Source organism: Pleurodeles waltl, chromosome 5 (assembly GCF_031143425.1).
Source record: "Pleurodeles waltl isolate 20211129_DDA chromosome 5, aPleWal1.hap1.20221129, whole genome shotgun sequence".
NCBI classification, from domain to species: Eukaryota; Metazoa; Chordata; class Amphibia; order Caudata; family Salamandridae; genus Pleurodeles; species Pleurodeles waltl.
Window position 1 is genome coordinate 1,865,296,937 of NC_090444.1, and position 24,397 is coordinate 1,865,321,333.

Below are 24,397 nucleotides of genomic sequence, written 5' to 3' on the forward strand. Positions count from 1 at the left end.
TTTTTGCCACTATCTTACCTCTAAGGGGAACCCTTGGACTCTGTGCATGCTATTTCTTACTTTGAAATAGTACATACAGAGCCAACCTCCTACAACAATGCAACTACAACGGCCATAGGCATCCGAGAGAGGGCACATGTAAATCTACAGCACTACATGCCATGAACAGATGTCTACTGGGTAAGTAACATTTTCCGTTCGATGGCAGTGTAGCTGTAGATACACATGCTTTGCATAGACTGTAAAGCAGTCCCCTCCCAGCAAGCAGTGGCTAGTCTGTAGCAGTTGCTTGAAAAAGAGTCCTAAGCACTGCTTGACCAAAATTAGCTTGTCACCGTGCTAAAACATGTACACAATAGTCTTCTGTACATGCATATATCTGCTGTTGGGATGTTACCTAAAAAGGCCATATAAGTGCCCTTCTTTCTGGTGGAATGTGCTTTTGGGGGCGGGGGGATAACAGGTAACTGCCTTTTGGCAGTAGCACAACACGTTTGAATACAGTTGACTATCCATCTGGCTATACCATTTTTTGATATTGGGTTACCTTTATGAGGTGTTGAAAATGGAACAAAAAGTTGTTTAGGAAATCCAAAATATTTGGTCCTGTCAATATAATACTTAAGAGCCTTTTTAACATCTATTGTGTGAAGAGTTCTCTCTGCAACCGAGTGGTTGTGGGCGAAAAAGCAGGTAACTCAAACGACTGGTTACTGTGGACTTGTGAAAACTACTTTTGGAAGGAATTTAGGGTTTGTTCGAAGAACTATTCTGTGTAACTGGAAGAATGTCTCTAAGTGTCAGTCTTTTTTAAGCGTCTCTATGATGTTGTCAACCTCTTGACCAAATAAGTGTTCCCTGTCAAAGGGCATGTTGAGAACTGCCTGCTGAATTTGTGGCTTGAACCCTGAACATCTAATCCAAGCATGTCTCCTGATGAGAATAATGGTATTACCACGTGCTGCGGTGTCTGCAGCATCAATTGCACATCTGATGGAGTTGCTTGAGATGGTCTGACCCTCAGAAAGTATCTCCTGTGCCCTTTTTCAATGTTCCTCTGGGAAGTATTGGAGAAGATTCCCCCATTTCGTCCTAGTGGGCCCTGTCATACTGTGCTAAAAGTGCATGCGAATTGGCGATATGCCAGTGATTGGCAGCTTGTGAAGCCACCCTTTTCCCTACTGCAGCTAGTTTTTTGCTCTCCTTATCAGGGGGAGGCATATCTCCTGTTGATTGGCTGTTAAGCATGTTTCCGTGCTGTGCTGGCTACTATGGAGTGAAGAGGGATTTGTGAACGTATAAATACAGGGTCTGTAGGTGCTGCCTTATAATTTTTATCAACTCTTGGGGGTGATAACTCTACACCTAACAGGTTTTTAAAAAATATCAGCGGCATGTCTAAGCATGCCAGGTAGCACAGGTAAAAACTGGCTTTCTTTACAGGTGGTAGTCAGTGTATCAAAGAGGAAGTCCTCTTCAATAGGGTCAGTGTGCAGCTGGACATTGTGGTATGCTGCTGCCCGTGTTACGACCTGGTGATAAGGATGTTGAGGTGATGGGAGTGCTAGATATAGATCAGGGTCATTTGGTAAAATGGGATCTGGATCACATGAATCCCATGGGTCAATGTCCTGTGGCTTTCCCTAAATCATCTCCATGAGGTGGGGGTGAACCCGTGGAGAAACTTGTGGCTCAGTGTAAGGAAATGCCTCCTTGGCATGGTTACCCCCTGACTTTTTGCCTTTGCTGATTCTATGTTTTGATTTGAAAGTGTGCTGAGGCCTGCTAACCAGGCCCCAGCACCAGTGTTCTTTCCCTAACCTGTACTTTTGTTTTCACAATTGGCACACCCTGGCATCCAGGTAAGTCCCTTGTAACTGGTACCCCTGGTACCAAGGGACCTGATGCCAGGGAAGGTCTCTAAGGGCTGCAGCATATCTTATGCCACCCTGGGGACCCCTCACTCAGCACAGACACACTCCTTGCCAGCTTGTGTGTGCTGGTGAGGACAAAACGAGTAAGTCGACATGGCACTCCCCTCAGGGTGCCATGCCAACCTCACACTGCCTATGCAGTATAGATAAGTCAGCCCTCTAGCAGGCCTTACAGCCCTAAGGCAGGGTGCACTATACCATAGGTGAGGGCACCAGTGCATGAGCACTGTGCCCATACAGTGTCTAAGCAAAACCTTAGACATTGAAAGTGCAGGGTAGCCATAAGAGTATATGGTCTGGGAGTCTGTCAAACACGAACTCCACAGCACCATAATGGCTACACTGAAAACTGGGAAGTTTGGTATCAAACTTCTCAGCACAATAAATGCACACTGATGCCAGTGTACATTTTATTGTGAAATACACCCCAGAGGGCATCTTCGAGATGCCCCCTGAAACCATACCCGACTACCAGCGGGCTGACTAGTTTTAGCAGCCTGCCACACTGTGCATACTATTCCTTACTTTGAAATAGTGCATACAGAGCCAACTTCCTACACTCAGTAATAGGTGCAGGTGACTGGGGAGGTGGTGGTGGGTTACAAGGAAGCACAGGAGAGTGTAGTGGAGAAGGTTAGGGTTGAAGTGGAGCTTTGTCCTTGGAGATCTTTTTAGGTGGAGGAATAGTGTCTAAGGCAACTTGAAATGTAAGCTTCCTCTTGGTTGGAACAAGGGAGGAAGCAATTATTCTTCCTGTTCCCTTTTGAAGATGGAGCTGGCATTGACTAGCGTCTCATTACCTTGAAGATGGGCTCTACTGGTGAGGCTGCTGATGAATGACTGGAGTCTTTCAAAGATACAGTCTTCGGTTTCGAAGTGTCAAAAACCTTGTGTTGAGCCAAAGTTGTTGGCTCCAAAGCTGATGTGGTGGGCCTTTTGCTTGGCGCCGAAACACTCGGATCAACAGGTCTGCTCAATTCCTACACTGTGTAGGATGTTCCGAGTCTGAGGTCATTGTCTATGGTGTTTTTTGGAGGAGGGGGATGGAGGGGCACCCGAAACTAACTTTTCGGTCCAACCATAGCCTGAAGGCAGTGGCAGTTCAGAGACCTGCTTTGGGACTTCTTTGAAGTCTCTGCATGGGGAGTCGGAGCAGATGCACTCACAGGTTGTGTGGAGGTAAGAGGCTGGGGCTTTTTAATGTCGGATTGGACATCTGACTTTGAATCTCCTGTTTGAGCTCCTCCTGCACATGTTCTACACAAAAAATATCAGGAGGTTGTCTGGTGTCTTAGACACCACCTCCAATTGATGTGCTGTTCGGTCTCAGTCTTCTTGGATCGAAAGGACTGGCAGGTGTTGCAGCTTTCTTTATGGTCGAGGGAGAGACAAGTTACACAACAGATGTTGATCAGTCAGTGGGAATTTCGAATGGCATCGAGGGCAAAACTGAAATGGAGTCTGTTCTATCAGCCCTTTATATCCAGTGACAAGCATTGGCACACTGAAGAGCAATGAGCTGACTCCTGGCACAGAAATTCGGATCGACTACATGCCTGGAAACAGGAAGAAGCAAGAAGCCACTAAACTTAGAGAAGAGGCTTGTTTTGGCTGCCAAATGTGCTAGCATTTGAAGATTCAGACATTTCCAGTGGCTAGAAAAGCCTTTCGACTGAACAAAAGACAGACTCTAGTTGTCAAACATCGCCACCAGATAATGATGAACTGGAATCAGAATTAACTTGGCATAACTGACTTGCAAATTTAAGCGTTGGGACGTGTCCACAGTCCGATTGAAATGAAGAATGCTTGGTTCAGAAGCATATTTTCACAGCCAATGATAAAGATATTGGTAGATGGAAATCATTATTTTCTGATATGCTGCTACTAGTGAGATGTATTTGAGGAAGGTACTGGAGCTAAACTAAGACTTTTATTGAAAATGGTCATATCCACAAGAAAAACCAGGATTTTGAGATGGTCTGCTACTATCGGAAAAAGACAATAAGTCTACAGCACACATTCACACTCCTCGTTTTATTTTATGGTAGATCTGGTGGATAGCTGGAACTTAGAATTTCTCCTTCTTTATCCATTTGTTCGCTCAATTTGGATTGAGAATTAATCTAAAATTATGCATGGGCCCTTTTTTCAAACCAGACAGTAGCAGGAATATATTTATTTTATTTTCGTGGAGTTTGGGACCTTTTACAGTAGCTGTGTATGCAACATCAAACGCAAAAAGAACAGATGATAGATCGAGTGCTGAACAATGCAAACATTCACCCCCAGTCACAAAGATCTGGGTTTAACCCATCATTTCTTTTTGCTCACCACACCACCCCAGTTTAGACCCAGCCATAAACAAACCATTCTTGACCCTGCACCTCATGGGAACAGTCCAGACAGAACTGCCAAGCCATGTTCTCCCTGGACCGAAAACAAGCATCCTGGGACCGGTTTCCAGATATTACCCTTCATCAGCCAGGCAAGCTTGAATCCAGTGGTGCATTGAGCATGGGACCCCACGTCTGGTCATACCCTTCCCACTTAGGGCAACAAATGCAAAAAGAACAGATGATGGACCGAATGCTGAACAATGCAAGCATTCATGTCCAGTCACAAAGATCTGGGTTTAATCCATCATTTTTTGCTCACCACCCCACCCCAGTTTAGATGTAGCCATATGCAAATCAGTCTTGACCCTGGTTCCCCATGGGAACAGTCCAGTCAGAACTGCCAAGTCCTCCCTGGACTCCAAACAAGCATCCTGGGACCTTCTGCAATTGTTCCTGCTCGAAATGTATTTTTATATTTAAAGAAATTAGTATAGCACAGGCTTAACGAAAGGGCAACAGAGAGATTTACAAGTAACAGTAAACAAGAGCAGTTACAAAATAAACCGAGATTCTGATACAGGTATGAGCAGAACACAGAGTATGGAGTGAATACTTTAAAGTGACAGGTGGTGTTCCAAAAGAACATTAGTAGGAGTTTGATTTGCCGCCATCAGAGATGCAATGCACAAACAAATAGATTTGTTAAATCTTTTGTTCAAGCTAGTCAGTGTAGGAAAGTGGATTATTTGGGGTGGACAACTGTCCACCTCAAAAACTGTATTACTGAATACCAAGGCTAAGAAAAAAAGACACAAGAATATCCTGTAAAAGAGCCTCAAACACCAAATTATCAAAAATGATCAGTGCATATAGAGAAAGTATATTTACTATTCTTAACTCCATGTCTATGTATGAAGATATACACATCGTCAAGACAGTGGATTTCGGTATATAAATATTGAAAATGTCACTTACCCAGTGTACATCTGTTCGTGGCATTAGTCGCTGCAGATTCACATGTTTGGCACAGTCCGCTGCCTGGTGTTGGGCTCGGAGTATTACAAGTTGTTTTTCTTCGAAGAAGTCTTTTTTGGTCACGGGACCGAAGGACTCCTCCCTCTTCGGCTCCATTGCGCATGGGCGTCGACTCCATCTTAGATTGTTTTCCCCGCAGAGGGTGAGGATGGAGTTGTTTGCTATAAATAGTGCCCATGCAATGGAGTGAATATGTATGTACGTTAAGAGTTTATAATAATTATTTACAAATGTACAGATGTTTAAGATTTATGATCTACTTCTAAACGGCTACAGGCTTCCCGGGGAGGTGGGAGGGTACATGTGAATCTGCAGCGACTAATGCCACGAACAGATGTACACTGGGTAAGTGACATTTTCAGTTCGATGGCATATGTTGCTGCAGATACACATGTTTGGCATAGACTATAAAGCAGTTACCTCCCCTAAAAGCGGTGGTTTAGCCTGTAGGAGTTGAAGTAGTTTGGAATAATGTTCTTAGTACAGCTTGGCCCACTGTAGCTTGTTGTGCATTTAGTACGTCTACACAGTAGTGTTTAGTAAACGTATGAGGCGTAGACCAGGTTGCAGCCTTACATATTTCGCTCATAGGAATGTTTCCTAGAAAGGCCATTGTAGCACCTTTCTTTCTGGTTGAGTGTGCCTTTGGTGTAATAGGCAATTCTCTTTTGGCTTTAAGATAGCATGTTTGAATACATCTGACTATCCATCTAGCAATGCCTTGTTTAGAGATTGGATTTCCTATGTGTGGTTTTTGAAAAGCTATGAACAGTTGTTTTGTTTTCCTGATTAGCTTTGTTCTGTCAATGTAGTACATTAGTGCTCTTTTGATGTCTAATGTATGTAGTGCCCTTTCAGCCACGGAATTTGGTTGTGGGAAGAACACTGGCAATTCTACTGTTTGATTTAAATGGAATGGTGAGATTACTTTTGGCAGAAATTTTGGATTTGTTCTTATAACTATTTTATTGTTGTGTATTTGAATAAATGGTTCTTGTATGGTAAATGCCTGTATTTCACTTACTCTTCTGAGGGATGTGATTGCAATGAGAAATGCGACTTTCCAGGTTAAATATTGCATTTCACAGGAATGCATGGGTTCGAAAGGTGGACCCATGAGTCTTGTTAAGACGATGTTAAGATTCCATGAAGGAACTGGTGGTGTTCTTGGTGGTATAATTCTTTTTAGCCCTTCCATGAATGCTTTAATAACTGGTATTCTAAATAGAGACGATGAATGAGTAGTTTGTAGGTAAGCAGATATTGCTGCGAGGTGTATTTTTATAGATGAAAAAGCGAGATTTGCTTTTTGCAAATGTAGTAAGTATCCTACTATGTCTTTCGTAGAGGCATGTAATGGTTGTATTTGATTGGCATGGCAGTAGTAAACAAATCTTTTCCACTTAGATGCATAGCAGTGTCTAGTGGAAGGTTTTCTAGCTTGTTTTATGACCTCCATGCATTCTTGTGTGAGGTCTAAGTGTCCGAATTCTAGGATTTCAGGAGCCAAATTGCCAGATTCAATGATGCTGGGTTTGGATGCCTGATCTGTTGTTTGTGTTGTGTTAACAGATCTGGTCTGTTGGGTAGTTTGACATGCGGTACTAGTGAAAGGTCTAGTAGAGTTGTATACCAAGGTTGTCTTGCCCATGTGGGTGCTATCAGTATGAGTTTGAGTTGGTTTTGACTCAACTTGTTTACTAGATATGGAAGGAGAGGGGGAAAAGCGTATGCAAATATCCCTGACCAACTCATCCATAGAGCATTGCCTTGTGATTCGCGGTGTGGGTACCTGGATGCGAAGTTTTGGCATTTTGAGTTTTCTTTTGTTGCGAACAAATCTATCTGGGGTGTTCCCCAAATTTGAAAGAACTTGTTCAGAACTTGGGGGTGAATTTCCCATTCGTGGACTTGTTGGTGGTCTCGCGAAAGGTTGTCTGCTAGTTGGTTTTGTATTCCTGGAATAAATTGTGCTATTAGGCGAATGTTGTTGTGAATCGCCCACTGCCAAATTTTTTGTGTTAGGAGGCACAATTGTGTTGAGTGTGTTCCTCCTTGTTTGTTTAAATAATACATTGTTGTCATGTTGTCTGTTTTGACAAGAATGTATTTGTGTGTTATTATGGGTTGGAAGGCTTTTAACGCTAGAAATACTGCTAACAGTTCTAGGTAATTGATATGAAATTTTGTTTGGTGTATATCCCATTGTCCTTGAATGCTGTGGTGATTGAGGTGTGCTCCCCACCCTGTCATGGAAGCATCTGTTGTTATAACGTATTGAGGCACTGGGTCCTGAAATGTCCGCCCTTTGTTTAAATTTTTGCTGTTCCACCATAGAAGCGAGAGGTATGTTTGGCGGTTGTAGGAAGTTGGCTCTGTATGTGCTATTTCAAAGTAAGGAATAGCATGCACAGAGTCCAAGGGTTCCCCTTAGAGGTAAAATAGTGGTAAAAATAGATAATACTAATGCTCTATTTTGTGGTAGTGTGGTCGAGCAGTAGGCTTATCCAAGGAGTAGTGTTAAGCATTTGTTGTACATACACATAGACAATAAATGAGGTACACACACAGAGACAAATCCAGCCAATAGGTTTTTATATAGAAAAATATCTTTTCTTAGTTTATTTTAAGAACCACAGGTTCAAATTCTACATGTAATATCTCATTCGAAAGGTATTGCAGGTAAGTACTTTAGGAACTTTAAATCATAAAAATTGCATGTATACTTTTCAAGTTATTGACAAATAGCTGTTTTAAAAGTGGACACAGTGCAATTTTCACAGTTCCTAGGGGAGGTAAGTATTTGTTAGGTTAACCAGGTAAGTAAGACACTTAAAGGGCTTAGTTCTTGGTCCAAGGTAGCCCACCGTTGGGGGTTCAGAGCAACCCCAAAGTCACCACACCAGCAGCTCAGGGCCGGTCAGGTGCAGAGTTCAAAGTGGTGCCCAAAACACATAGGCTAGAATGGAGAGAAGGGGGTGCCCCGGTTCCGGTCTGCTTGCAGGTAAGTACCCGCGTCTTCGGAGGGAAGACCAGGGGGGTTTTGTAGGGCACCGGGGGGGACACAAGCCCACACAGAAATTTCACCCTCAGCAGCGCGGGGGCGGCCGGGTGCAGTGTAGAAACAAGCGTCGGGTTTGTAATGGAAGTCAATGGGAGATCTAGGGATCTCTTCAGCGCTGCAGGCAGGCAAAGGGGGGGTTCCTCGGGGAAACCTCCACTTGGTCGAGGGAGAGGGACTCCTGGGGGTCACTCCTCCAGTGAAAGTTCGGTCCTGCTGGTCCTGGGGGCTGCGGGTGCAGGGTCTCTCCCAGGTGTCGGGACTTAGGATTCAAAGAGTCGCGGTCAGGGGAAGCCTCGGGATTCCCTCTGCAGGCGGCGCTGTGGGGGCTCAGGGGGGACAGGTTTTTGTACTCACAGTCTTAGAGTAGTCCTGGGGTCCCTCCTGAGGGGTTGGATCGCCGCCAGCCGAGTCGGGGTCGCCGGGTGCAGTGTTGCAAGTCTCACGCTTCTTGCGGGGAGCTTGCAGGGTTCTTTAAAGCTGCTGGAAACAAAGTTGCAGCTTTTCTTGGAGCAGGTCCGCTGTCCTCGGGAGTTTCTTGTCTTTTCGAAGCAGGGGCAGTCCTCAGAGGATGTCGAGGTCGCTGGTCCCTTTGGAAGGCGTCGCTGGAGCAGGATCTTTGGAAGGCAGGAGACAGGCCGGTGAGTTTCTGGAGCCAAGGCAGTTGTCGTCTTCTGGTCTTCCTCTGCAGGGGTTTTCAGCTAGGCAGTCCTTCTTCTTGTAGTTGCAGGAATCTAATTTTCTAGGGTTCAGGGTAGCCCTTAAATACTAAATTTAAGGGCGTGTTTAGGTCTGGGGGGTTAGTAGCCAATGGCTACTAGCCCTGAGGGTGGGTACACCCTCTTTGTGCCTCCTCCCAAGGGGAGGGGGTCACAATCCTAACCCTATTGGGGGAATCCTCCATCTGCAAGATGGAGGATTTCTAAAAGTTAGAGTCACTTCAGCTCAGGACACCTTAGGGGCTGTCCTGACTGGCCAGTGACTCCTCCTTGTTGCTTTCTTTGTTCCCTCCAGCCTTGCCGCCAAAGTGGGGGCCGTGGCCGGAGGGGGCGGGCAACTCCACTAAGCTGGAGTGCCCTGCTGGGCTGTGACAAAGGGGTGAGCCTTTGAGGCTCACCGCCAGGTGTCACAGCTCCTGCCTGGGGGAGGTGTTAGCATCTCCACCCAGTGCAGGCTTTGTTACTGGCCTCAGAGTGACAAAGGCACTCTCCCCATGGGGCCAGCAACATGTCTCTGGTGTGGCAGGCTGCTGGAACTAGTCAGCCTACACAGACAGTCGGTTAAGTTTCAGGGGGCACCTCTAAGGTGCCCTCTGTGGTGTATTTTACAATAAAGTGTACACTGGCATCAGTGTGCATTTATTGTGCTGAGAAGTTTGATACCAAACTTCCCAGTTTTCAGTGTAGCCATTATGGTGCTGTGGAGTTCGTGTTTGACAGACTCCCAGACCATATACTCTTATGGCTACCCTGCACTTACAATGTCTAAGGTTTTGTTTAGACACTGTAGGGGTACCATGCTCATGCACTGGTACCCTCACCTATGGTATAGTGCACCCTGCCTTAGGGCTGTAAGGCCTGCTAGAGGGGTGTCTTACCTATACTGCATAGGCAGTGAGAGGCTGGCATGGCACCCTGAGGGGAGTGCCATGTCGACTTACTCGTTTTGTCCTCACTAGCACACACAAGCTGGCAAGCAGTGTGTCTGTGCTGAGTGAGAGGTCTCCAGGGTGGCATAAGACATGCTGCAGCCCTTAGAGACCTTCCTTGGCATCAGGGCCCTTGGTACTAGAAGTACCAGTTACAAGGGACTTATCTGGATGCCAGGGTCTGCCAATTGTGGATACAAAAGTACAGGTTAGGGAAAGAACACTGGTGCTGGGGCCTGGTTAGCAGGCCTCAGCACACTTTCAATTGTAAACATAGCATCAGCAAAGGCAAAAAGTCAGGGGGCAACCATGCCAAGGAGGCATTTCCTTACAGCGGTCTACCAACACCAGATCTTGAAGTTGACCCTGTGCCTGTGACCATTGTGATGCTAGACACTGTTGTAAGGGTCGCATGTGTAGTCTTGCGTTTGGGACAATGGCTATGCATGATGACATCATGCCTAGAAGTTTTAGCACAAATTTTGCTTGTATCTTTTGGTTTGGAAACATAGCACTTATTACCTTGTGGAATGCCTGCACTCTTTGTGGACTTGGAGTGGCAATTCCTTTTGATGTGTTGATGGTTGCTCCTAGATATTGTTGTGTCTGACACGGTTCTAGGTGTGATTTTGTATAGTTGATGGAAAACCCCAGTTTGTGAAGGGTTTGTATGACACATGTGGTGTCGTTTGCGCATTTTTTTACTGTGTTGGTCTTGATTAGCCAATCGTCTAGGTAAGGGAACACATGTATCTGTTGTCTCCTGATGTGTGCTGCTACTACTGCTAGACATTTTGTGAACACTCTTGGTGCAGTTGTTATTCCGAATGGCAACACTTTGAATTGGTAATGTATTCCTTTGAATACGAACCGTAGGTACTTTCTGTGAGAAGGGTGTATTGGTATATGAAAGTACGCATCCTTTAGGTCTAATGTGGTCATGTAATCTTGCTGTTTGAGCAGTGGAATGATGTCTTGTAGTGTGACCATGTGAAAATGGTCCGATATGATGTAGGTATTTAGTGTCCTGAGATCTAATATTGGTCTTAATGTTTTGTCTTTTTTTGGAATTAGAAAGTACAGGGAGTAAACTCCTGTGTTTTTTTGTTGTACTGGTACTAACTCTATTGCATCCTTTTGCAGTAGTGCTTGAACTTCTAGTCCTAAAAGTTCTAAATGTTGTGGTGACATTTTGCGTGTTTTGGGAGGGATGTTTGGTGGGAATTTGTGGAATTCTATGCAATAGCCATGTTGGATTATTGCTAATACCCAATTGTCTGTTGTAATCTGTTGCCAAGATTGGTAGAATTGGCTTAGTCTTCCCCCCACTGGTGTTGAGTGAAGGGGTTGCGTGACTTGAAAGTCACTGTTTAGGTGGAGGTGTTTTTGGAGTCTGGAATCTTCCCCTACTCCTTGGGAATTGACCCCCTCTATATCCCCTGAAACCTCCCCTTTGGAAGGAACCCTGATATGGTGTGGTTCTTCTTTGTTGGCTGGTGGTGTCTGTGGGTTGGCCACGAAACCCCCCTCTAAATGGAGTTTTTCTAAAAGAGCCTCTGCTCTGCGGGGAGTAGAGTGCGCCCATGGCCTTGGCCGTGTCTGTGTCCTTTTTAAGTTTTTCAATGGCTGTGTCCACTTCAGGGCCAAAAAGTTGTTTTTCGTTGAAGGGCATATTAAGGACAGCCTGCTGGATTTCAGGTTTGAAGCCTGAAGTGCGGAGCCAAGCGTGTCTCCTTATGGTGACAGCAGTGTTGACTGTTCTCGCTGCAGTATCGGCTGCGTCCAGTGAAGAGCGGATTTGATTGTTTGAGATCGTTTGTCCCTCTTCAACTATTTGCTGCGCCCTTTTTTGGTATTCTTGGGGAAGATGGTCTACGAGAAATTGCATCTCATCCCAGTGAGCGCGGTCATATCTGGCCAGCAGCGCTTGAGAATTTGCGATGCGCCACTGGTTGGCTGCCTGTGATGCTACTCTTTTTCCTGCCGCATCAAATTTTCTGCTTTCTTTGTCCGGAGGTGGGGCGTCGCCAGATGTATGGGAATTTGCTCTTTTGCGAGCTGCCCCTACTACTACGGAGTCAGGTGGTAACTGCGAAGTAATAAACACTGGATCTGTGGGTGGTGGTTTGTATTTTTTATCCACCCTTGGGGTGATGGCTCTTGATTTTACGGGCTCTTCAAAAATTTGTTTTGCGTGCCGTAACATCCCCGGTAGCATTGGGAGACATTGATATTGGCTATGTGTAGCCGAGAGGGTGTTAAATAAAAAATCATCCTCTATAGGATCGGAATGCAGTTGGACATTGTGGAATTCTGCAGCCCTAGCCACCAGTTGTGAGTATGAGGTACTGTCCTCTGGCGGTGACGGCTTTGTGGGGTATGAATCTGGATCATTGTCCGTCACTGGGGTGTCGTATAGGTCCCAAGCGTCTTGATCCTGATTATCCTGACTTATGGTAGTTTGCGCTGGTGAGTGCATTTGTGGCGGTGTTTGTGCCGGCGATGCCTGTTGTAGTGGAGAGGGCGGAGGCGTGACTTTTTTAACCACTTTGGCTTGTGGTTGTGCGTCATCCTTGAGGAGACTGATCCTTCTTTTCCTCATTATTGGGGGAAGGGTTGATATCTTCCCTGTGTCTTGCTGGATGTACAGTCTCTTTTGTGTGTAGTCTGATTCTACACTTTGGAGCTCTTGTCCAAATCTGTGCATCTGGCCACTTATTCCTTGTTCCTCTGAGTAGGATGAAGGTGTGGTATTTTTCGGCGCCGAGAGAGAATCTTTTTTCGGTTTCAGCACCGACAGAATTTTTGTTCCTTTCGGCATGGATTCTCGGTGCCGATGTTTTTCGGTGCCGGTATCTTGTTTTTGTCTCTCGGAGCTGCTTTCTCGGCTCCGAGGTTGCTCCATGGCGGTCCCTCGACCGGAGTCGGGTGTCTTCGCTATGGGCGTGCCCTTTTTCGGCGTCTTCGACGGGTCGCCTGTTTTATGGGTCGAGCCATGGCCTGTTGGCAGTGGCGTCCCCTGGGCTTTCGTTTTGTCGATGGTTTTACTTTTCGACGTCTTACTCACAGTTTGTTGCTGTTGTTCGACGTCGGAGTCTCGGGATTCTGATTCCGGAACCGAGAATGTTTCCTCTTCGTCGTCGAAACGTTGTTTTGTCGGCGTGGACGCCATTTGTAGACGCCTGGCTCTTCGGTCCCGGAGTGTTTTTCTGGACCGGAAGGCTCGACAGGCCTCACAGGTATCCTCCTTGTGCTCGGGGGACAAGCACAAGTTACAGACCAAGTGCTGATCTGTATAAGGATACTTACTGTGACATTTTGGGCAGAAACGGAACGGGGTCCGTTCCATCGGCTTCGATGTCGCACGCGGTCGGGCCGACCAGGCCCCGATGGGGGAATCGAAGCTACCCCAAAGTCTTCCGATGATCGGTGTCGATGTACCTAACTATCCCGATACCGAACGGAACAATACCGACGCTTTCTTCCGAGATTCTGACTAACTTTCCGAACCAAAACACGGAGCGAAAAGGAATACGTCCGAACCCGACAGCGGAAAAAAACAATCTAAGATGGAGTCGACACCCATGCGCAATGGAGCCGAAGAGGGAGGAGTCCTTCGGTCCCGTGACCAAAAAAGACTTCTTCGAAGAAAAACAACTTGTAATACTCCGAGCCCAACACCAGGCAGCGGACTGTGCCAAACATGTGTATCTGCAGCAACATATGCCATCGAACCTATACTTACCTCTCAATATTTTTCATTTGATATTTTGTTCTGGATATTTATATACTGCCTCTGCGTGGGCACCCTCAGCAAAGACAGTTCACAGAAGAAGAGGCAGCCCCCACAGGAGACCCACTGGAAGAGGAAGCAGGAGTCACAGGGGAGCCCAATCAGCACAACTGGAGAAAGGTACCACGCCGCAGAAGAAGCACGCAGAGGCTGTGCATTGCAGGAAGGAATGCTGGTGGCTGGGGCTACACAGAGCCTGAAGATCCGTTTGAGGAGATGCAAACAAGCTTGGTAGCTGCAAGAGACGTGGTGCACGCAGGCACTGTCCTGCGTCGGAAGGCGAGGTCTTACCTCCCCCAAAGTTGGACAGCCAGCAGAGAGGACCAAGAGGACTACTCAGGACCACCACCTGTGATGCAGGATCCACGCAGCTCAGGATGAGAGGAGATCCACTGAGCCGGTCGTCGTTGCAGAAGGAGCCTGCCCATGCAGGGGAGTGACTTCTTCACTCCAAGGGAGATTACATCTTCCTTCTCGTGCAGGCTGAAGGCTTGTCACCCTCAGAGGATTCACAACCGGCGAAACGTTGCAGAAGCTGGAAGGAGCCTTGGAAACAATGTTGCAAGCAGATTTTTCGTCATGAATGCAGGTTGTCTGTTCATGGAGGATCCAATAGCGGTTCCAGAGGCCAGAAGTCGAAGCAGAGGTTGCAGAGGAGTCCAGTTGGAATCTTGCAAGCCGAATCTGAGCACCCACCCAAGAGTGAGACCCTAAATAGCCCAGAAAGGGAGATTGGTCACCACCTATCAGGAGGGGGCTCTGACGTTACCTGCCTGACCTGGGCACTTAGAAGCTCCCAGAGGTCCCTGTCAACCTTGGATTCAAGATGGCAGAACCCAGTGACCCTGTGGAGGAGCTCTGGGCACCCCCTTTTCCATGGTCCAGTTTTGCATCTGAGAAGGGACTGGGGGTCCCTGAACCGACAGTCTGGTTGGGCCAAACATGTCCTTCAAAGCATACCAGTGGCTTGGGGAGGTTACCCCTCCCAAGCATTGTAACACCTATTTCCAAAGGAAGGGGGGTGTTACCCCCCCTCTCCCAAAGGAAATCCTTTGTTCTACCTTCCTGGGCTTGAGCTGCTCAAGCAGCAGGAGGGCAAAAACCTGTCTGAGGTGTGGCAGCAGCTTGGGCTGCCCAGAAAACCCCAGAAGGCTGGTAAGAGCAATGCTGGGGGGCCTCTAAGGACCCCAGTGAGCACAGTCAAACAGACTGACAGGCAGAAAATGGGGGTAACCATGCCAAGAAAGATGGTACTTTCCTACAGCAAATATTGTTCAATCCTTGCTAGTGGGACACGAAGCACTCAGTCTTTACTTAGATCAAATGTTTACACAATGTGCACCCTGTCACCAGCCTTAAGCCAATGTTCTGCTCTGGGAGCAGTTTCAAACCTTAAGGTCAAGCACTTGCTGAGCAGCTGCTGTGAGGCTAATGCAAATTAGCCTCTAGGAGCTTCAGGCAGGGAAAATGAAACTTTCTAAAAGCTACATTTTCTAAATATTTATTGAATATCTAACTTCACCAACAAATTGCACATTTAATAAATATGATAACTGAAACAGAATGTTTTTTGTAGCCATTTGTCAGAAGAAAAAAAAACAGATGGAGGTTTACGTTATTTTACATTTTCTAAGATTCATCTACAGTCCTGAAAGAGAGAATAGCTTTTGAGGCTTAGTAACAACAGGAACATGCCTATTTCAATTTTGCACATGTTCTACTTTTAAATAACAGGTACCCTACTTTGAGGGCAACACGGAGTACTTCGGGACAACAATATTTAAAGCAGGGTTTCTAGCTCATCAAAATGGTTATGTTGACAGGTCTTTAGAGCAGGTTTTTAGGCCATCCACTGGTGGCATTTTACTTCCAGGCCCTGGGTGTATTTCCTATACTTCTAGGCACACTACATGTCATTCAGGGCCAAGTTAATTTAACCATGTTTAAAGGGGGAAGTACAGGCACTTTACACATGTTTAGGAGAAGTAAACTGCATAGTTTAAAAACCAGCAAAAATGTGATCCAGAAAAAGACGAAAAATCTAGGGTGACCATGCAGAAGACTGATTTCCTACAAGTGAAACAGGGTTAAATACTAAATAGGGGTTAGGTTTCTATATCCTGTGCAATGGGGACAGTATGGTTTCAAATGACAAGCAATCTTAAGTATAAACAAACATTTGCAATGCAATAGGTATCGCATTTACTGGAGTTAGAGCTATTGGCGTTGTAAATGCATAACTGGACCTTTCTTGCCACAAATTGGTCAACCCTGCCACATAAGTTGGCCCTCTCGGGCACATAATTCCAGTGGCCCAGCATATAACGAAAGCACTTCCAATTACTTTCTCTCTCGATCTGCAGCAAAAATGGAAATATTGCCATTATTTATTATTTTTTTATATTATGTTGAGGCAAGTTTCCGAGTGCAGCGAATATTGTAGTATCTTGATTGTAATGCTCAGAAAGAGCCCCTGGAGGACACCATAACAAAACAAGCATTTGCAATGCAATGGGTCTCGCATTTATCAGAGTTAGAGCTATTAGCAGTTGTAAACTCCCAACCGGACTTTTCGTTCCACATTAAATGAAAAAAAAAAAAGCGCGATCGCGCTGCTACAATACACTCGTAGTGAAACCTATCGCCAAAAGTGCAAATATCTACGTAAGGGGCAAAAGAGCAATTAACTATGTAACAGGGTTGAGGTCATGCAAAGCGCTCGCCTTCTGCCAAGCGAGATCGCGCTGCGAAAAAAGATAAAAAGTAGTCCACAAACCGGACGGAAAACAGCAAGCCTCGTATGTTTTCAGTACTTGCCCGCTGTGCTCGAGGAGGGCTAACCACCAGAAAAGGCATGATGTATGCTTGCCTTCCACTATTGAAAGCAAGCAGATTTTAAAAGGCAAGCCCACAAACCAATGAATGACACTGATGTGACATGGACAGGGCTCCGAGCCCTTTTCTAACTACTAAAGCGTCTCGCAAGCGATACGCATGCGCAAGCGACACAGACTCGACCCTAAAAACGCCCTTTAAGGAAAAAAAAAAACACCATGGTCATGTAACCATATAGTCAGCCCCTAGAGAACATAACATGAAAACAGAATGCCAGCAAGTAATGCAGCGTAACCCTATATGTAACCTCTAGAGGGATTAGTGCTTTACACATTTTTAGGTCTAACGAGCCTACTGCAATCCTATTACAAACAAGGCCCTTAGAACACAAACTACTCCCTGCTGTAAAACAAAAGTTACAGCCATGAGCGAGCATAAAAAGACACTGAGTGATGGGATAGGTTACTATTTTGCCACCACGCCTATCCTCCCCCAACTTGGTGGGGGGACTCAGAAGATCTAGACAGAAAGACTGCGTGGTGCTGAATGGTATGGTGGTGGTGGTCCTATTATTGTAGGACCACCACAGGCTGAGTTATGGGCAAAAAAGGTTTTAAAAAAGAAATGTCCAGCAAAGCATAATGGGGCGAGTTTCCACGACTGCAATGAATATTGTAGTATCTTGATTGTCATGCTCAGACGGGCCCCAGGAGGACACCACAATAAAAATAGCATTTGTAAGAAACATGGTCATGTAACCATATAGTCAGCCTCTAGAGGACATAACATGAAAACAGAATGGCAGAAAGTAATGCAGTTGATAGTTTTGTTATATCAGGAGCGGACCATGAAGCATCAGATTACTAAGGTGGCAGTCATCTGCTTTGGCATCCCATTCTGTGTTCAGTGCACCATGGTACAAGTCTTGGTTAAGTCAAGACTGGACTATAGGAATGTTTTATACTTAGGGGTGACTAAAGGCCTGCTCAAATGCCTCTAAATTGCACAAAAAGCTTCTGCACATCTGCTGCTTCGTTCCCATAAGTTCTCCAGTACCACCAACTTATTAAAAACTCTTGATTGGTTGACAATTGAAAGTAGGGCACATTTCAAGGCTCTTTGTTACATGCACAAATGTCTATCACTTTACTCCTCCTTAATTGAAAGCTTCAGTTGTTAAGATACTTGCAGAGATGATGTCTTGGGTCTAGCCATCAGAACCTAGTGGTTATCCCAAGAATAAGGAAGGCTCACCAAGGAGACCGTTCTTGCAGCTTTCTGGGACTTGCACTTTGGAATGAACTTCTGAGTACCTTAAAACAAAGTAATGTTTTCCAAATATTTCGGAAATTGCTAAAAACTGGCTGTTTCAACGCTCAGGTTTATACATTTTGAGATCTGGCTGTGATCTGGTATATGGATATCCCTATTTCTGACTAGCACTGGGAAATTGCTGGTAGCTATGCGCTTTATAAATTACATTACTGCCTTACACATTTTCATGCCCAGCAGGCCTACTGCAGTACTATTACAAGTAATACCCTTGAAACACAAACTACTCCCAGCTGTAGAACAAAAGTTCCAGCCATGAGAAAACTTAAAAAGACATTTAATGGTGGGAGAGGTTACTATTTTGGGGTCCTCCCCAATTTAGTGTGGGGACCCAGAAATGACCTAGACAGAAAGAGCACGCAGTGCTCAACGTTTGGATGGTGGTGCCATTGTTCCAGGGCCACCACGCAGTGAGTTAAGGGGGAACATAAATTGTAAAAGGAATGCCCCGCAAAACATTATGGGGCAAGTTTGAGTGCAATGACTATTGTTGTATCTTGACTGTAACGCTCAGAACAGCCCCTAGAGGACACCACAATAAAAACAGTCAGTCCCTAGAAGGCATGAACAGAATGGCAGAACGTAACGCAGTTCAATCAAATATGTCACACCTAAGGGGCGTAATGCACTACATATTTTAAGGGCTAGCAAGCCCACTGCAATTATGTTATAAACAAGGCCCTTAAAACACAAACTACTCAGCTGTAAAACTAACATTCCAGCCATGGGTGAGGTTAAAAAGACCCTGAATGGTGGGAGGGGTTAATATTTTGGGGTCCCCGCACTAGGTTAGAGATAACAGACAGAAAGAGTACGTTGTGCCGATTGTTTTGATGGTGGTCCCATTGTCCTTAGCCCACCACAGGCTGAGTTATGGGCAAAAATGTTTTGAAAAAGAAATGCCCCCAAAGCATTTTAAGGCAGGTTTCCCGAGTGCAGTGAATATTGCAGTATCGGCTCTCCCACTGTGCCAGGAGTGCCACTGAGGATTTGTGTGTATTTTCTGTTAAATACTCCAGTTCATATGCTTTTCAACTCCTAAACTTGGTAAGTGGTACTCATGTAAAAGCGTTCCTCTGATCGAAGTTGTGCTATATGAAACTTCACGTAGTCATGTGAAGCGCTCCTCCAACTGAGTTCACCCTACATTAACCTTTCTTTAAATATAATATTAAATAAATTAAGAAGAACTTCCCTCAGCTTGCAGCCTTTGTGCGCAGACACAACAAAGAAACAGCTGCATGGCCCAAAACAAGGAAGATGAAGAAACAATGTACAGCCATGCAGCGTGAAGTGGCGAGGCAAAAGAAAAAAGTAGTGCACCACACTAAGGTATATGGCCGATCGTGCAATAATACATGTAACAGGGTCAGTCTCCAAGGTAGTAACAAAGCAGCCTCAAGGCGGGACAAAAAGCATATACCTACGAACTCAAGGGAATTTTGAAAGGCAGGCCAAGGAGCGAATGAAAGTGTTGGGCATGTTGCAAGCCTATAAAAGTAGAGTACAACATGTCGAGAGCCAGCGCTTGCGCACGGCCTAGGCTCAACCTAAAAAAAAGAATGCGAGTAACATGACATTGGTTAAGAACCTTTTACTATACAATAACACTGTTTCAACAGACGCCAAGTTGAACACAAGCAGCAGTTGAATAATAGACAGACTTGTAGGTATATAGCCAAGGACTTGCTTACCTTGCTCCTGGACCTGCCCGTGGGACACCTGCATTCCGGAGGGTACTTGGGAAAATGCATTGAGGACAGCCAAACCACCATCTGTAAGACCAGACGTCTGAGCGTACATCACAGCGTGAGGGCTTGGGTACATCATATGGCCGCCAACTGTAGTTGGTACAGAGGATGTCATTATCGTAGCAGGGATAGTAACTGAAAAGAGAATACAGTTACATCTTTACTACAGAATTCTTAGAGAACAAGTAAACCTTTTTCCGCGCAACACATCTGAAACATCTGCCTCACCCACAGCTAGCTCCTACTATCCCCCCCATCATGAAAAACACACTTTTAAACAACAAGTATACAATGTCAGACTTCCTAATAAAATTACTTCGAAATCTAGCCACAAGGACAACTGCTGGTAGTATATAACAGACAATGGGTTCCTTACGGATTATCCTCTGGTACTAATATTTCCATCTCAGAGAACAAATCACTCATCACAAAACCAAGTAACACAGCCAGACACAAGCAATGAGGTGCTGCATCATTAACAGAAAATCCAGTCTAAGGCACATTCATGAATTACAATCCCTGAATAAACTGTCAGAGGCATCAGGAAACCTCCCACCAAGTAGGAGCACAACAACTACACTCACTCCCACAACGGAACAGAAAACTGAGCAGAATCGTCCAAGAGAGTGAGAATCAAAAGGATGAAGCTAGCTGCACAGACTCACTTGCTTAAGGACACAGTTGCCTAGTGAATGACCTGTGCTTTGTACGAGTCCTCAAGGATTGGCTCACTCGTAAGAGGCACAAAGCTGAAAATCAAAGGTTCTCGTCTTTCAACCAAGCCCTGCAAACATGTGTAGCACATCTAACAAGGCTCTTCCAAATGCAATCACAAATATAGAAATGCCATCAAACTCATCCATGACATATACACACTCCCCTCGTATCTCTCAAATTCTTTGCATAAGAGCCCAGAAAAAAAAGTTGCCATCTTCCTAGATGCTTTGAGAGCTAGTCATACACCAAGTGCTGTCCAATGTAACCCTGCGCTAACACAAGCACACTGGCAAGACTTTTGTAATGGTGAAAAGACAAAATGTCCTGTGCGCCAGAATCCAGCATGTATCACTTCACAGTCCTGGGCTGGGCTGGCATGAAAACAACAGCCATCATTCGAGTGCGACCAGCCTACAAAGGGTCATTCTTGAACAGGGCAAGCAATGCATTACACTGACTATTTATGATGCTCATTCTGTGTGATGAGAGAAAAGTAGTACGTAAGGCCCTCTATCCCACTTAAGTGGGATAGTGTAGGGATTTTGAGGTTGTGGTGGGAGCAGTATCAATCAATGAACGGAGTAGGTTTACCCAAATATAAAAACATAACAAATGCAAGTAAACAAATGTGCAATTCAAATGGGTAAATCATCACTAGTGAAACACAATCATGTATCGCTCCACTCCCATACCCACAAAAACAGGGAAAGGGCTGTGCAGCTACAGAGCAAGACTTGCAGTGCAAGTACAATAAGTGAGGCAATAAAATCAATCTAAATTGTTCCTAGCTCCACACGCATGCCTTTACAAAAGATACTTATTCCTAGGAAAGGGTCAGGACTGTAGCGAGCTCTTCCTGCAATTGAGGCGCTCACAGTGGAAGATGAAGAGTTTGCCAAGTCTTTCTGAACTTTCCCAAATGCCTGGGATGTGGTCACGTGACTGTGAGGCACCTGAGACTGCAGATGTAAGTGCCTACCTAGCAATCAGCAGCACGGACAGAACAACAGAAAGCTGCTCCAATGTATAATGTAGTGCTTAATCCAGTGTCTTGTTTGCAGTTATCAGTTGTGCAACAAGCACATAACATTACATTACGCTGGAATGTCGCATCCTTCCTAAAGGGAAGCAGATCTTAGGCCCATTCCCTGGAATGCAATCTTAAGTAAACACTGCAATGTATTCACAACCCTCTAAAACCTTTCTGTTCCAAGACACTTTACATAAACCAACTTCCAAGCCCAATCTGTTAGTCCCAATGGCTTGTATGTGATTCCCTTAATCTTTGCATTTGACCTCTTGACATGCTTACGCTTTCTTGAGCTTAACCACCTTCAAGAACCTGCTTGGTAGTAACCATATACTTACCACACACAAGTAAATATAACCACACAGTGTTGGCTGCTATTCTGATCTGATCCAGGAGCATTTGACCAAATCTACTTCTGGGTGGAGCACTTTCAGTATAAAAAGGGCAGCACAGCTATAGCGTAAATAACAAGGGTGCCCTTAGTGAAGTGCAGAGCAAGTGAGCAAACATGCTTACTACACGCTTTGCACACATAGGTATATAGATTTGCAGACCTCTGAGGAAGAATGGAGCATCAGTCCAGAAAGCACCAAATTCTTTATTTCACAAAATTGAAATTCTGTACAGAATGGCTGTACGTAAACTCACACTGTGTTTAAACTAAGGATGGTCTTGAAGGCAAAATCTTTCCTTTCAATCAGTTTTTAAATGATCTTGCTGCATTGCCAGTTCTCCAACTTCATTCCCCCATTGCATTATGGGATGTGTATGTTTTGTTTATCCTTCGTTACATACCGTTAAAAAGGGTTCACTTCCCACCTATACTGGCAATTACACATATCATTCCAGTTATTAATGTACATGTGTGAGGAAATGGAGTGTATTACATAGTGTGGTTGTGCAACCTCAATGTGCAATACACTTACCAACCACTTTCGAACCCTTGGGTTTCATCTGTCAAACCCTCAGCTCAACCCGGGGTAGCTGTGGGACAGAGCAGCAAGGCTTACACAGAGGAACAATTGTAAGGCACTTAAACAGCACTCAAGAATTCCAACACCAATTAATAACAATAGAGTATATTTTCATAAGAATTTAGACACTAGAATGAAAAAGATCCTCTGGAGATCTAGATTTTACAAGCAATAATAAATCAAAGCAATTTCCCTGAACCACAAAGGAATGGTTTCTTACCTGCAACTCCAGTTCCCTCGTAGGGGTATTTCCATGATAATCATAAGCACTGAATAGTTCTGCGCGCCTGTGAGGACACCGGAGCACTGATGTGAAGTATATTCTTAAGTGCAAATACCAGCCCTTTGAAAAAGGTCTGTCAAAAAACACTTAAGAATAACAATGTGCAGCCTATGTGAACAGCTACACAGGCCAAATTGTTAAAAAGAAAAACAGTTGTAGTGTAAATTCACGTTTAAACATCTATTTATTCTAGAAATGTAATAACAAATACATTCTCATATTCTATTTACACCTCTCATGAGAATAAAACAATGCAGGGCAGTGTAGCCCATAGGCTGCCTTTATACAGAATGTAAATAGAGCTGTGCCTTTAAGAAAGTAACGTCTTCCTGTTTCCCATCATGCACAGCAAAAGGCAGCTGCCTCAGTTCTTTTTGGAGGCTTGTAACCTGACATGAAGGAACAAAACATTTGTTGGAGTACCAACATCGATAATATTCATGGCAACCTGTTCTATGTCAACTCCACTGGGGAGGAGGGAGGGTTGCTTATGACTATCATGGAAATACCCCTACGAGAGAACTGGAGTTACAGGTAAGAAACCATTCCTTCTCTCGTAGGGGATTTCCATGTATAGTCATAAGCACTGAATAGAGTAGCAAACCCATCCCCATAACCGCGGTGGAGTAGACAGAAGAATACTGACAAAAAACATGAATCATGCAAATAAATTCTTAAGCAAGGCCTGTCCAACCTGCGCATCTGCCCTAGCGTCTGTATCAAGGCAGTAATGCTGAGTAAAGGTATGGACCGACTTCCAAGTGGCAGCCTTGCATATTTCTGCCAAAGGGACATTTCTCATCAAGGCTGCAGTAGCTGCCTTCCCTCTAGTAGAGTGGGCTTTTGGCCTACCACCAAGGGATTTGTTCGCTAACTGATAACATAACATTATACATGAAACAATCCACCTGGATAAAGTTTGCTTAGACGTGTCCAACCCTGTTCTAACTGGGCCACAGTTAACAAAGAGCTGTTGTGATTTACGTAAGCATTTTGTCCTGTCCAAGTAAAATTTCAAAACCCTCTTTACATCCAGAGAGTGCAGAGTTCTCTCAGCAGGAGTAGTTGGATTTTGAAAGAAAGTTGGTAATGAAATGGTTTGGTTCACATGAAAGTCGGAGACGACTTTTGGTAAAAATTTTGGATGAGTCCTCATTACCACTTTCGCAGAATGAAAAACCATGTAGGGTTCTTGAGCGCAAAGGGCCTGGATTTCGCTAACCCTACGCGCTGAAGTGATTGCCACCAGAAAAGCAGCTTTCCATGTGAGATGTTGAAGTGATGCCTTATGTATTGGCTTGAATGGAGGCAGCATCAGACGCGATAGGACAACATTCAGTTCCCATGGAGGAGAAGGCTTTCTAATGGGAGGAAAAACCTTTTTTAAACCTTCCAGGAAGTCCTTAATTGGAATCCGAAAAAAGGAAGTTTGTGAAGGGCTCTTTCTGTATGCCGTTACAGCCGCCAAGTGTACCTTTATTGATGACAGTTGTAAGCCCGATTTTGCCAAACTTAGCAAGTATGGCAGGATAGATTCCTCTCCACAGGATACCGGGTCAATGTTGTTGTCTAAACACCACACACAGAATCTTTTCCACTTGCTTGCATAAGCCGATCGTGTGGAAGGGCGCTTTGCTTCTTTCAGGATTTCCATACAGTCCTGAG

At 45.0% G+C, this 24,397-nt stretch overlaps 1 protein-coding gene across 3 annotated transcripts in view; it reads right to left on the reverse strand.

Moving 5' to 3' along the window:
• Window positions 1-24,397, reverse strand: part of SRF (serum response factor) — a 284,214-nt gene that overhangs the window by 77,047 nt on the left and 182,770 nt on the right. For 2 of the 3 annotated variants that reach the window (XM_069236402.1, XM_069236404.1), the window contains exon 5: window positions 19,672-19,863. In XM_069236402.1, the coding sequence (XP_069092503.1) occupies window positions 19,672-19,863 (192 nt within the window). The remainder of the gene's footprint in view (window positions 1-19,671; window positions 19,864-24,397) is intronic. The other variant, XM_069236403.1, reaches the window with a different exon arrangement.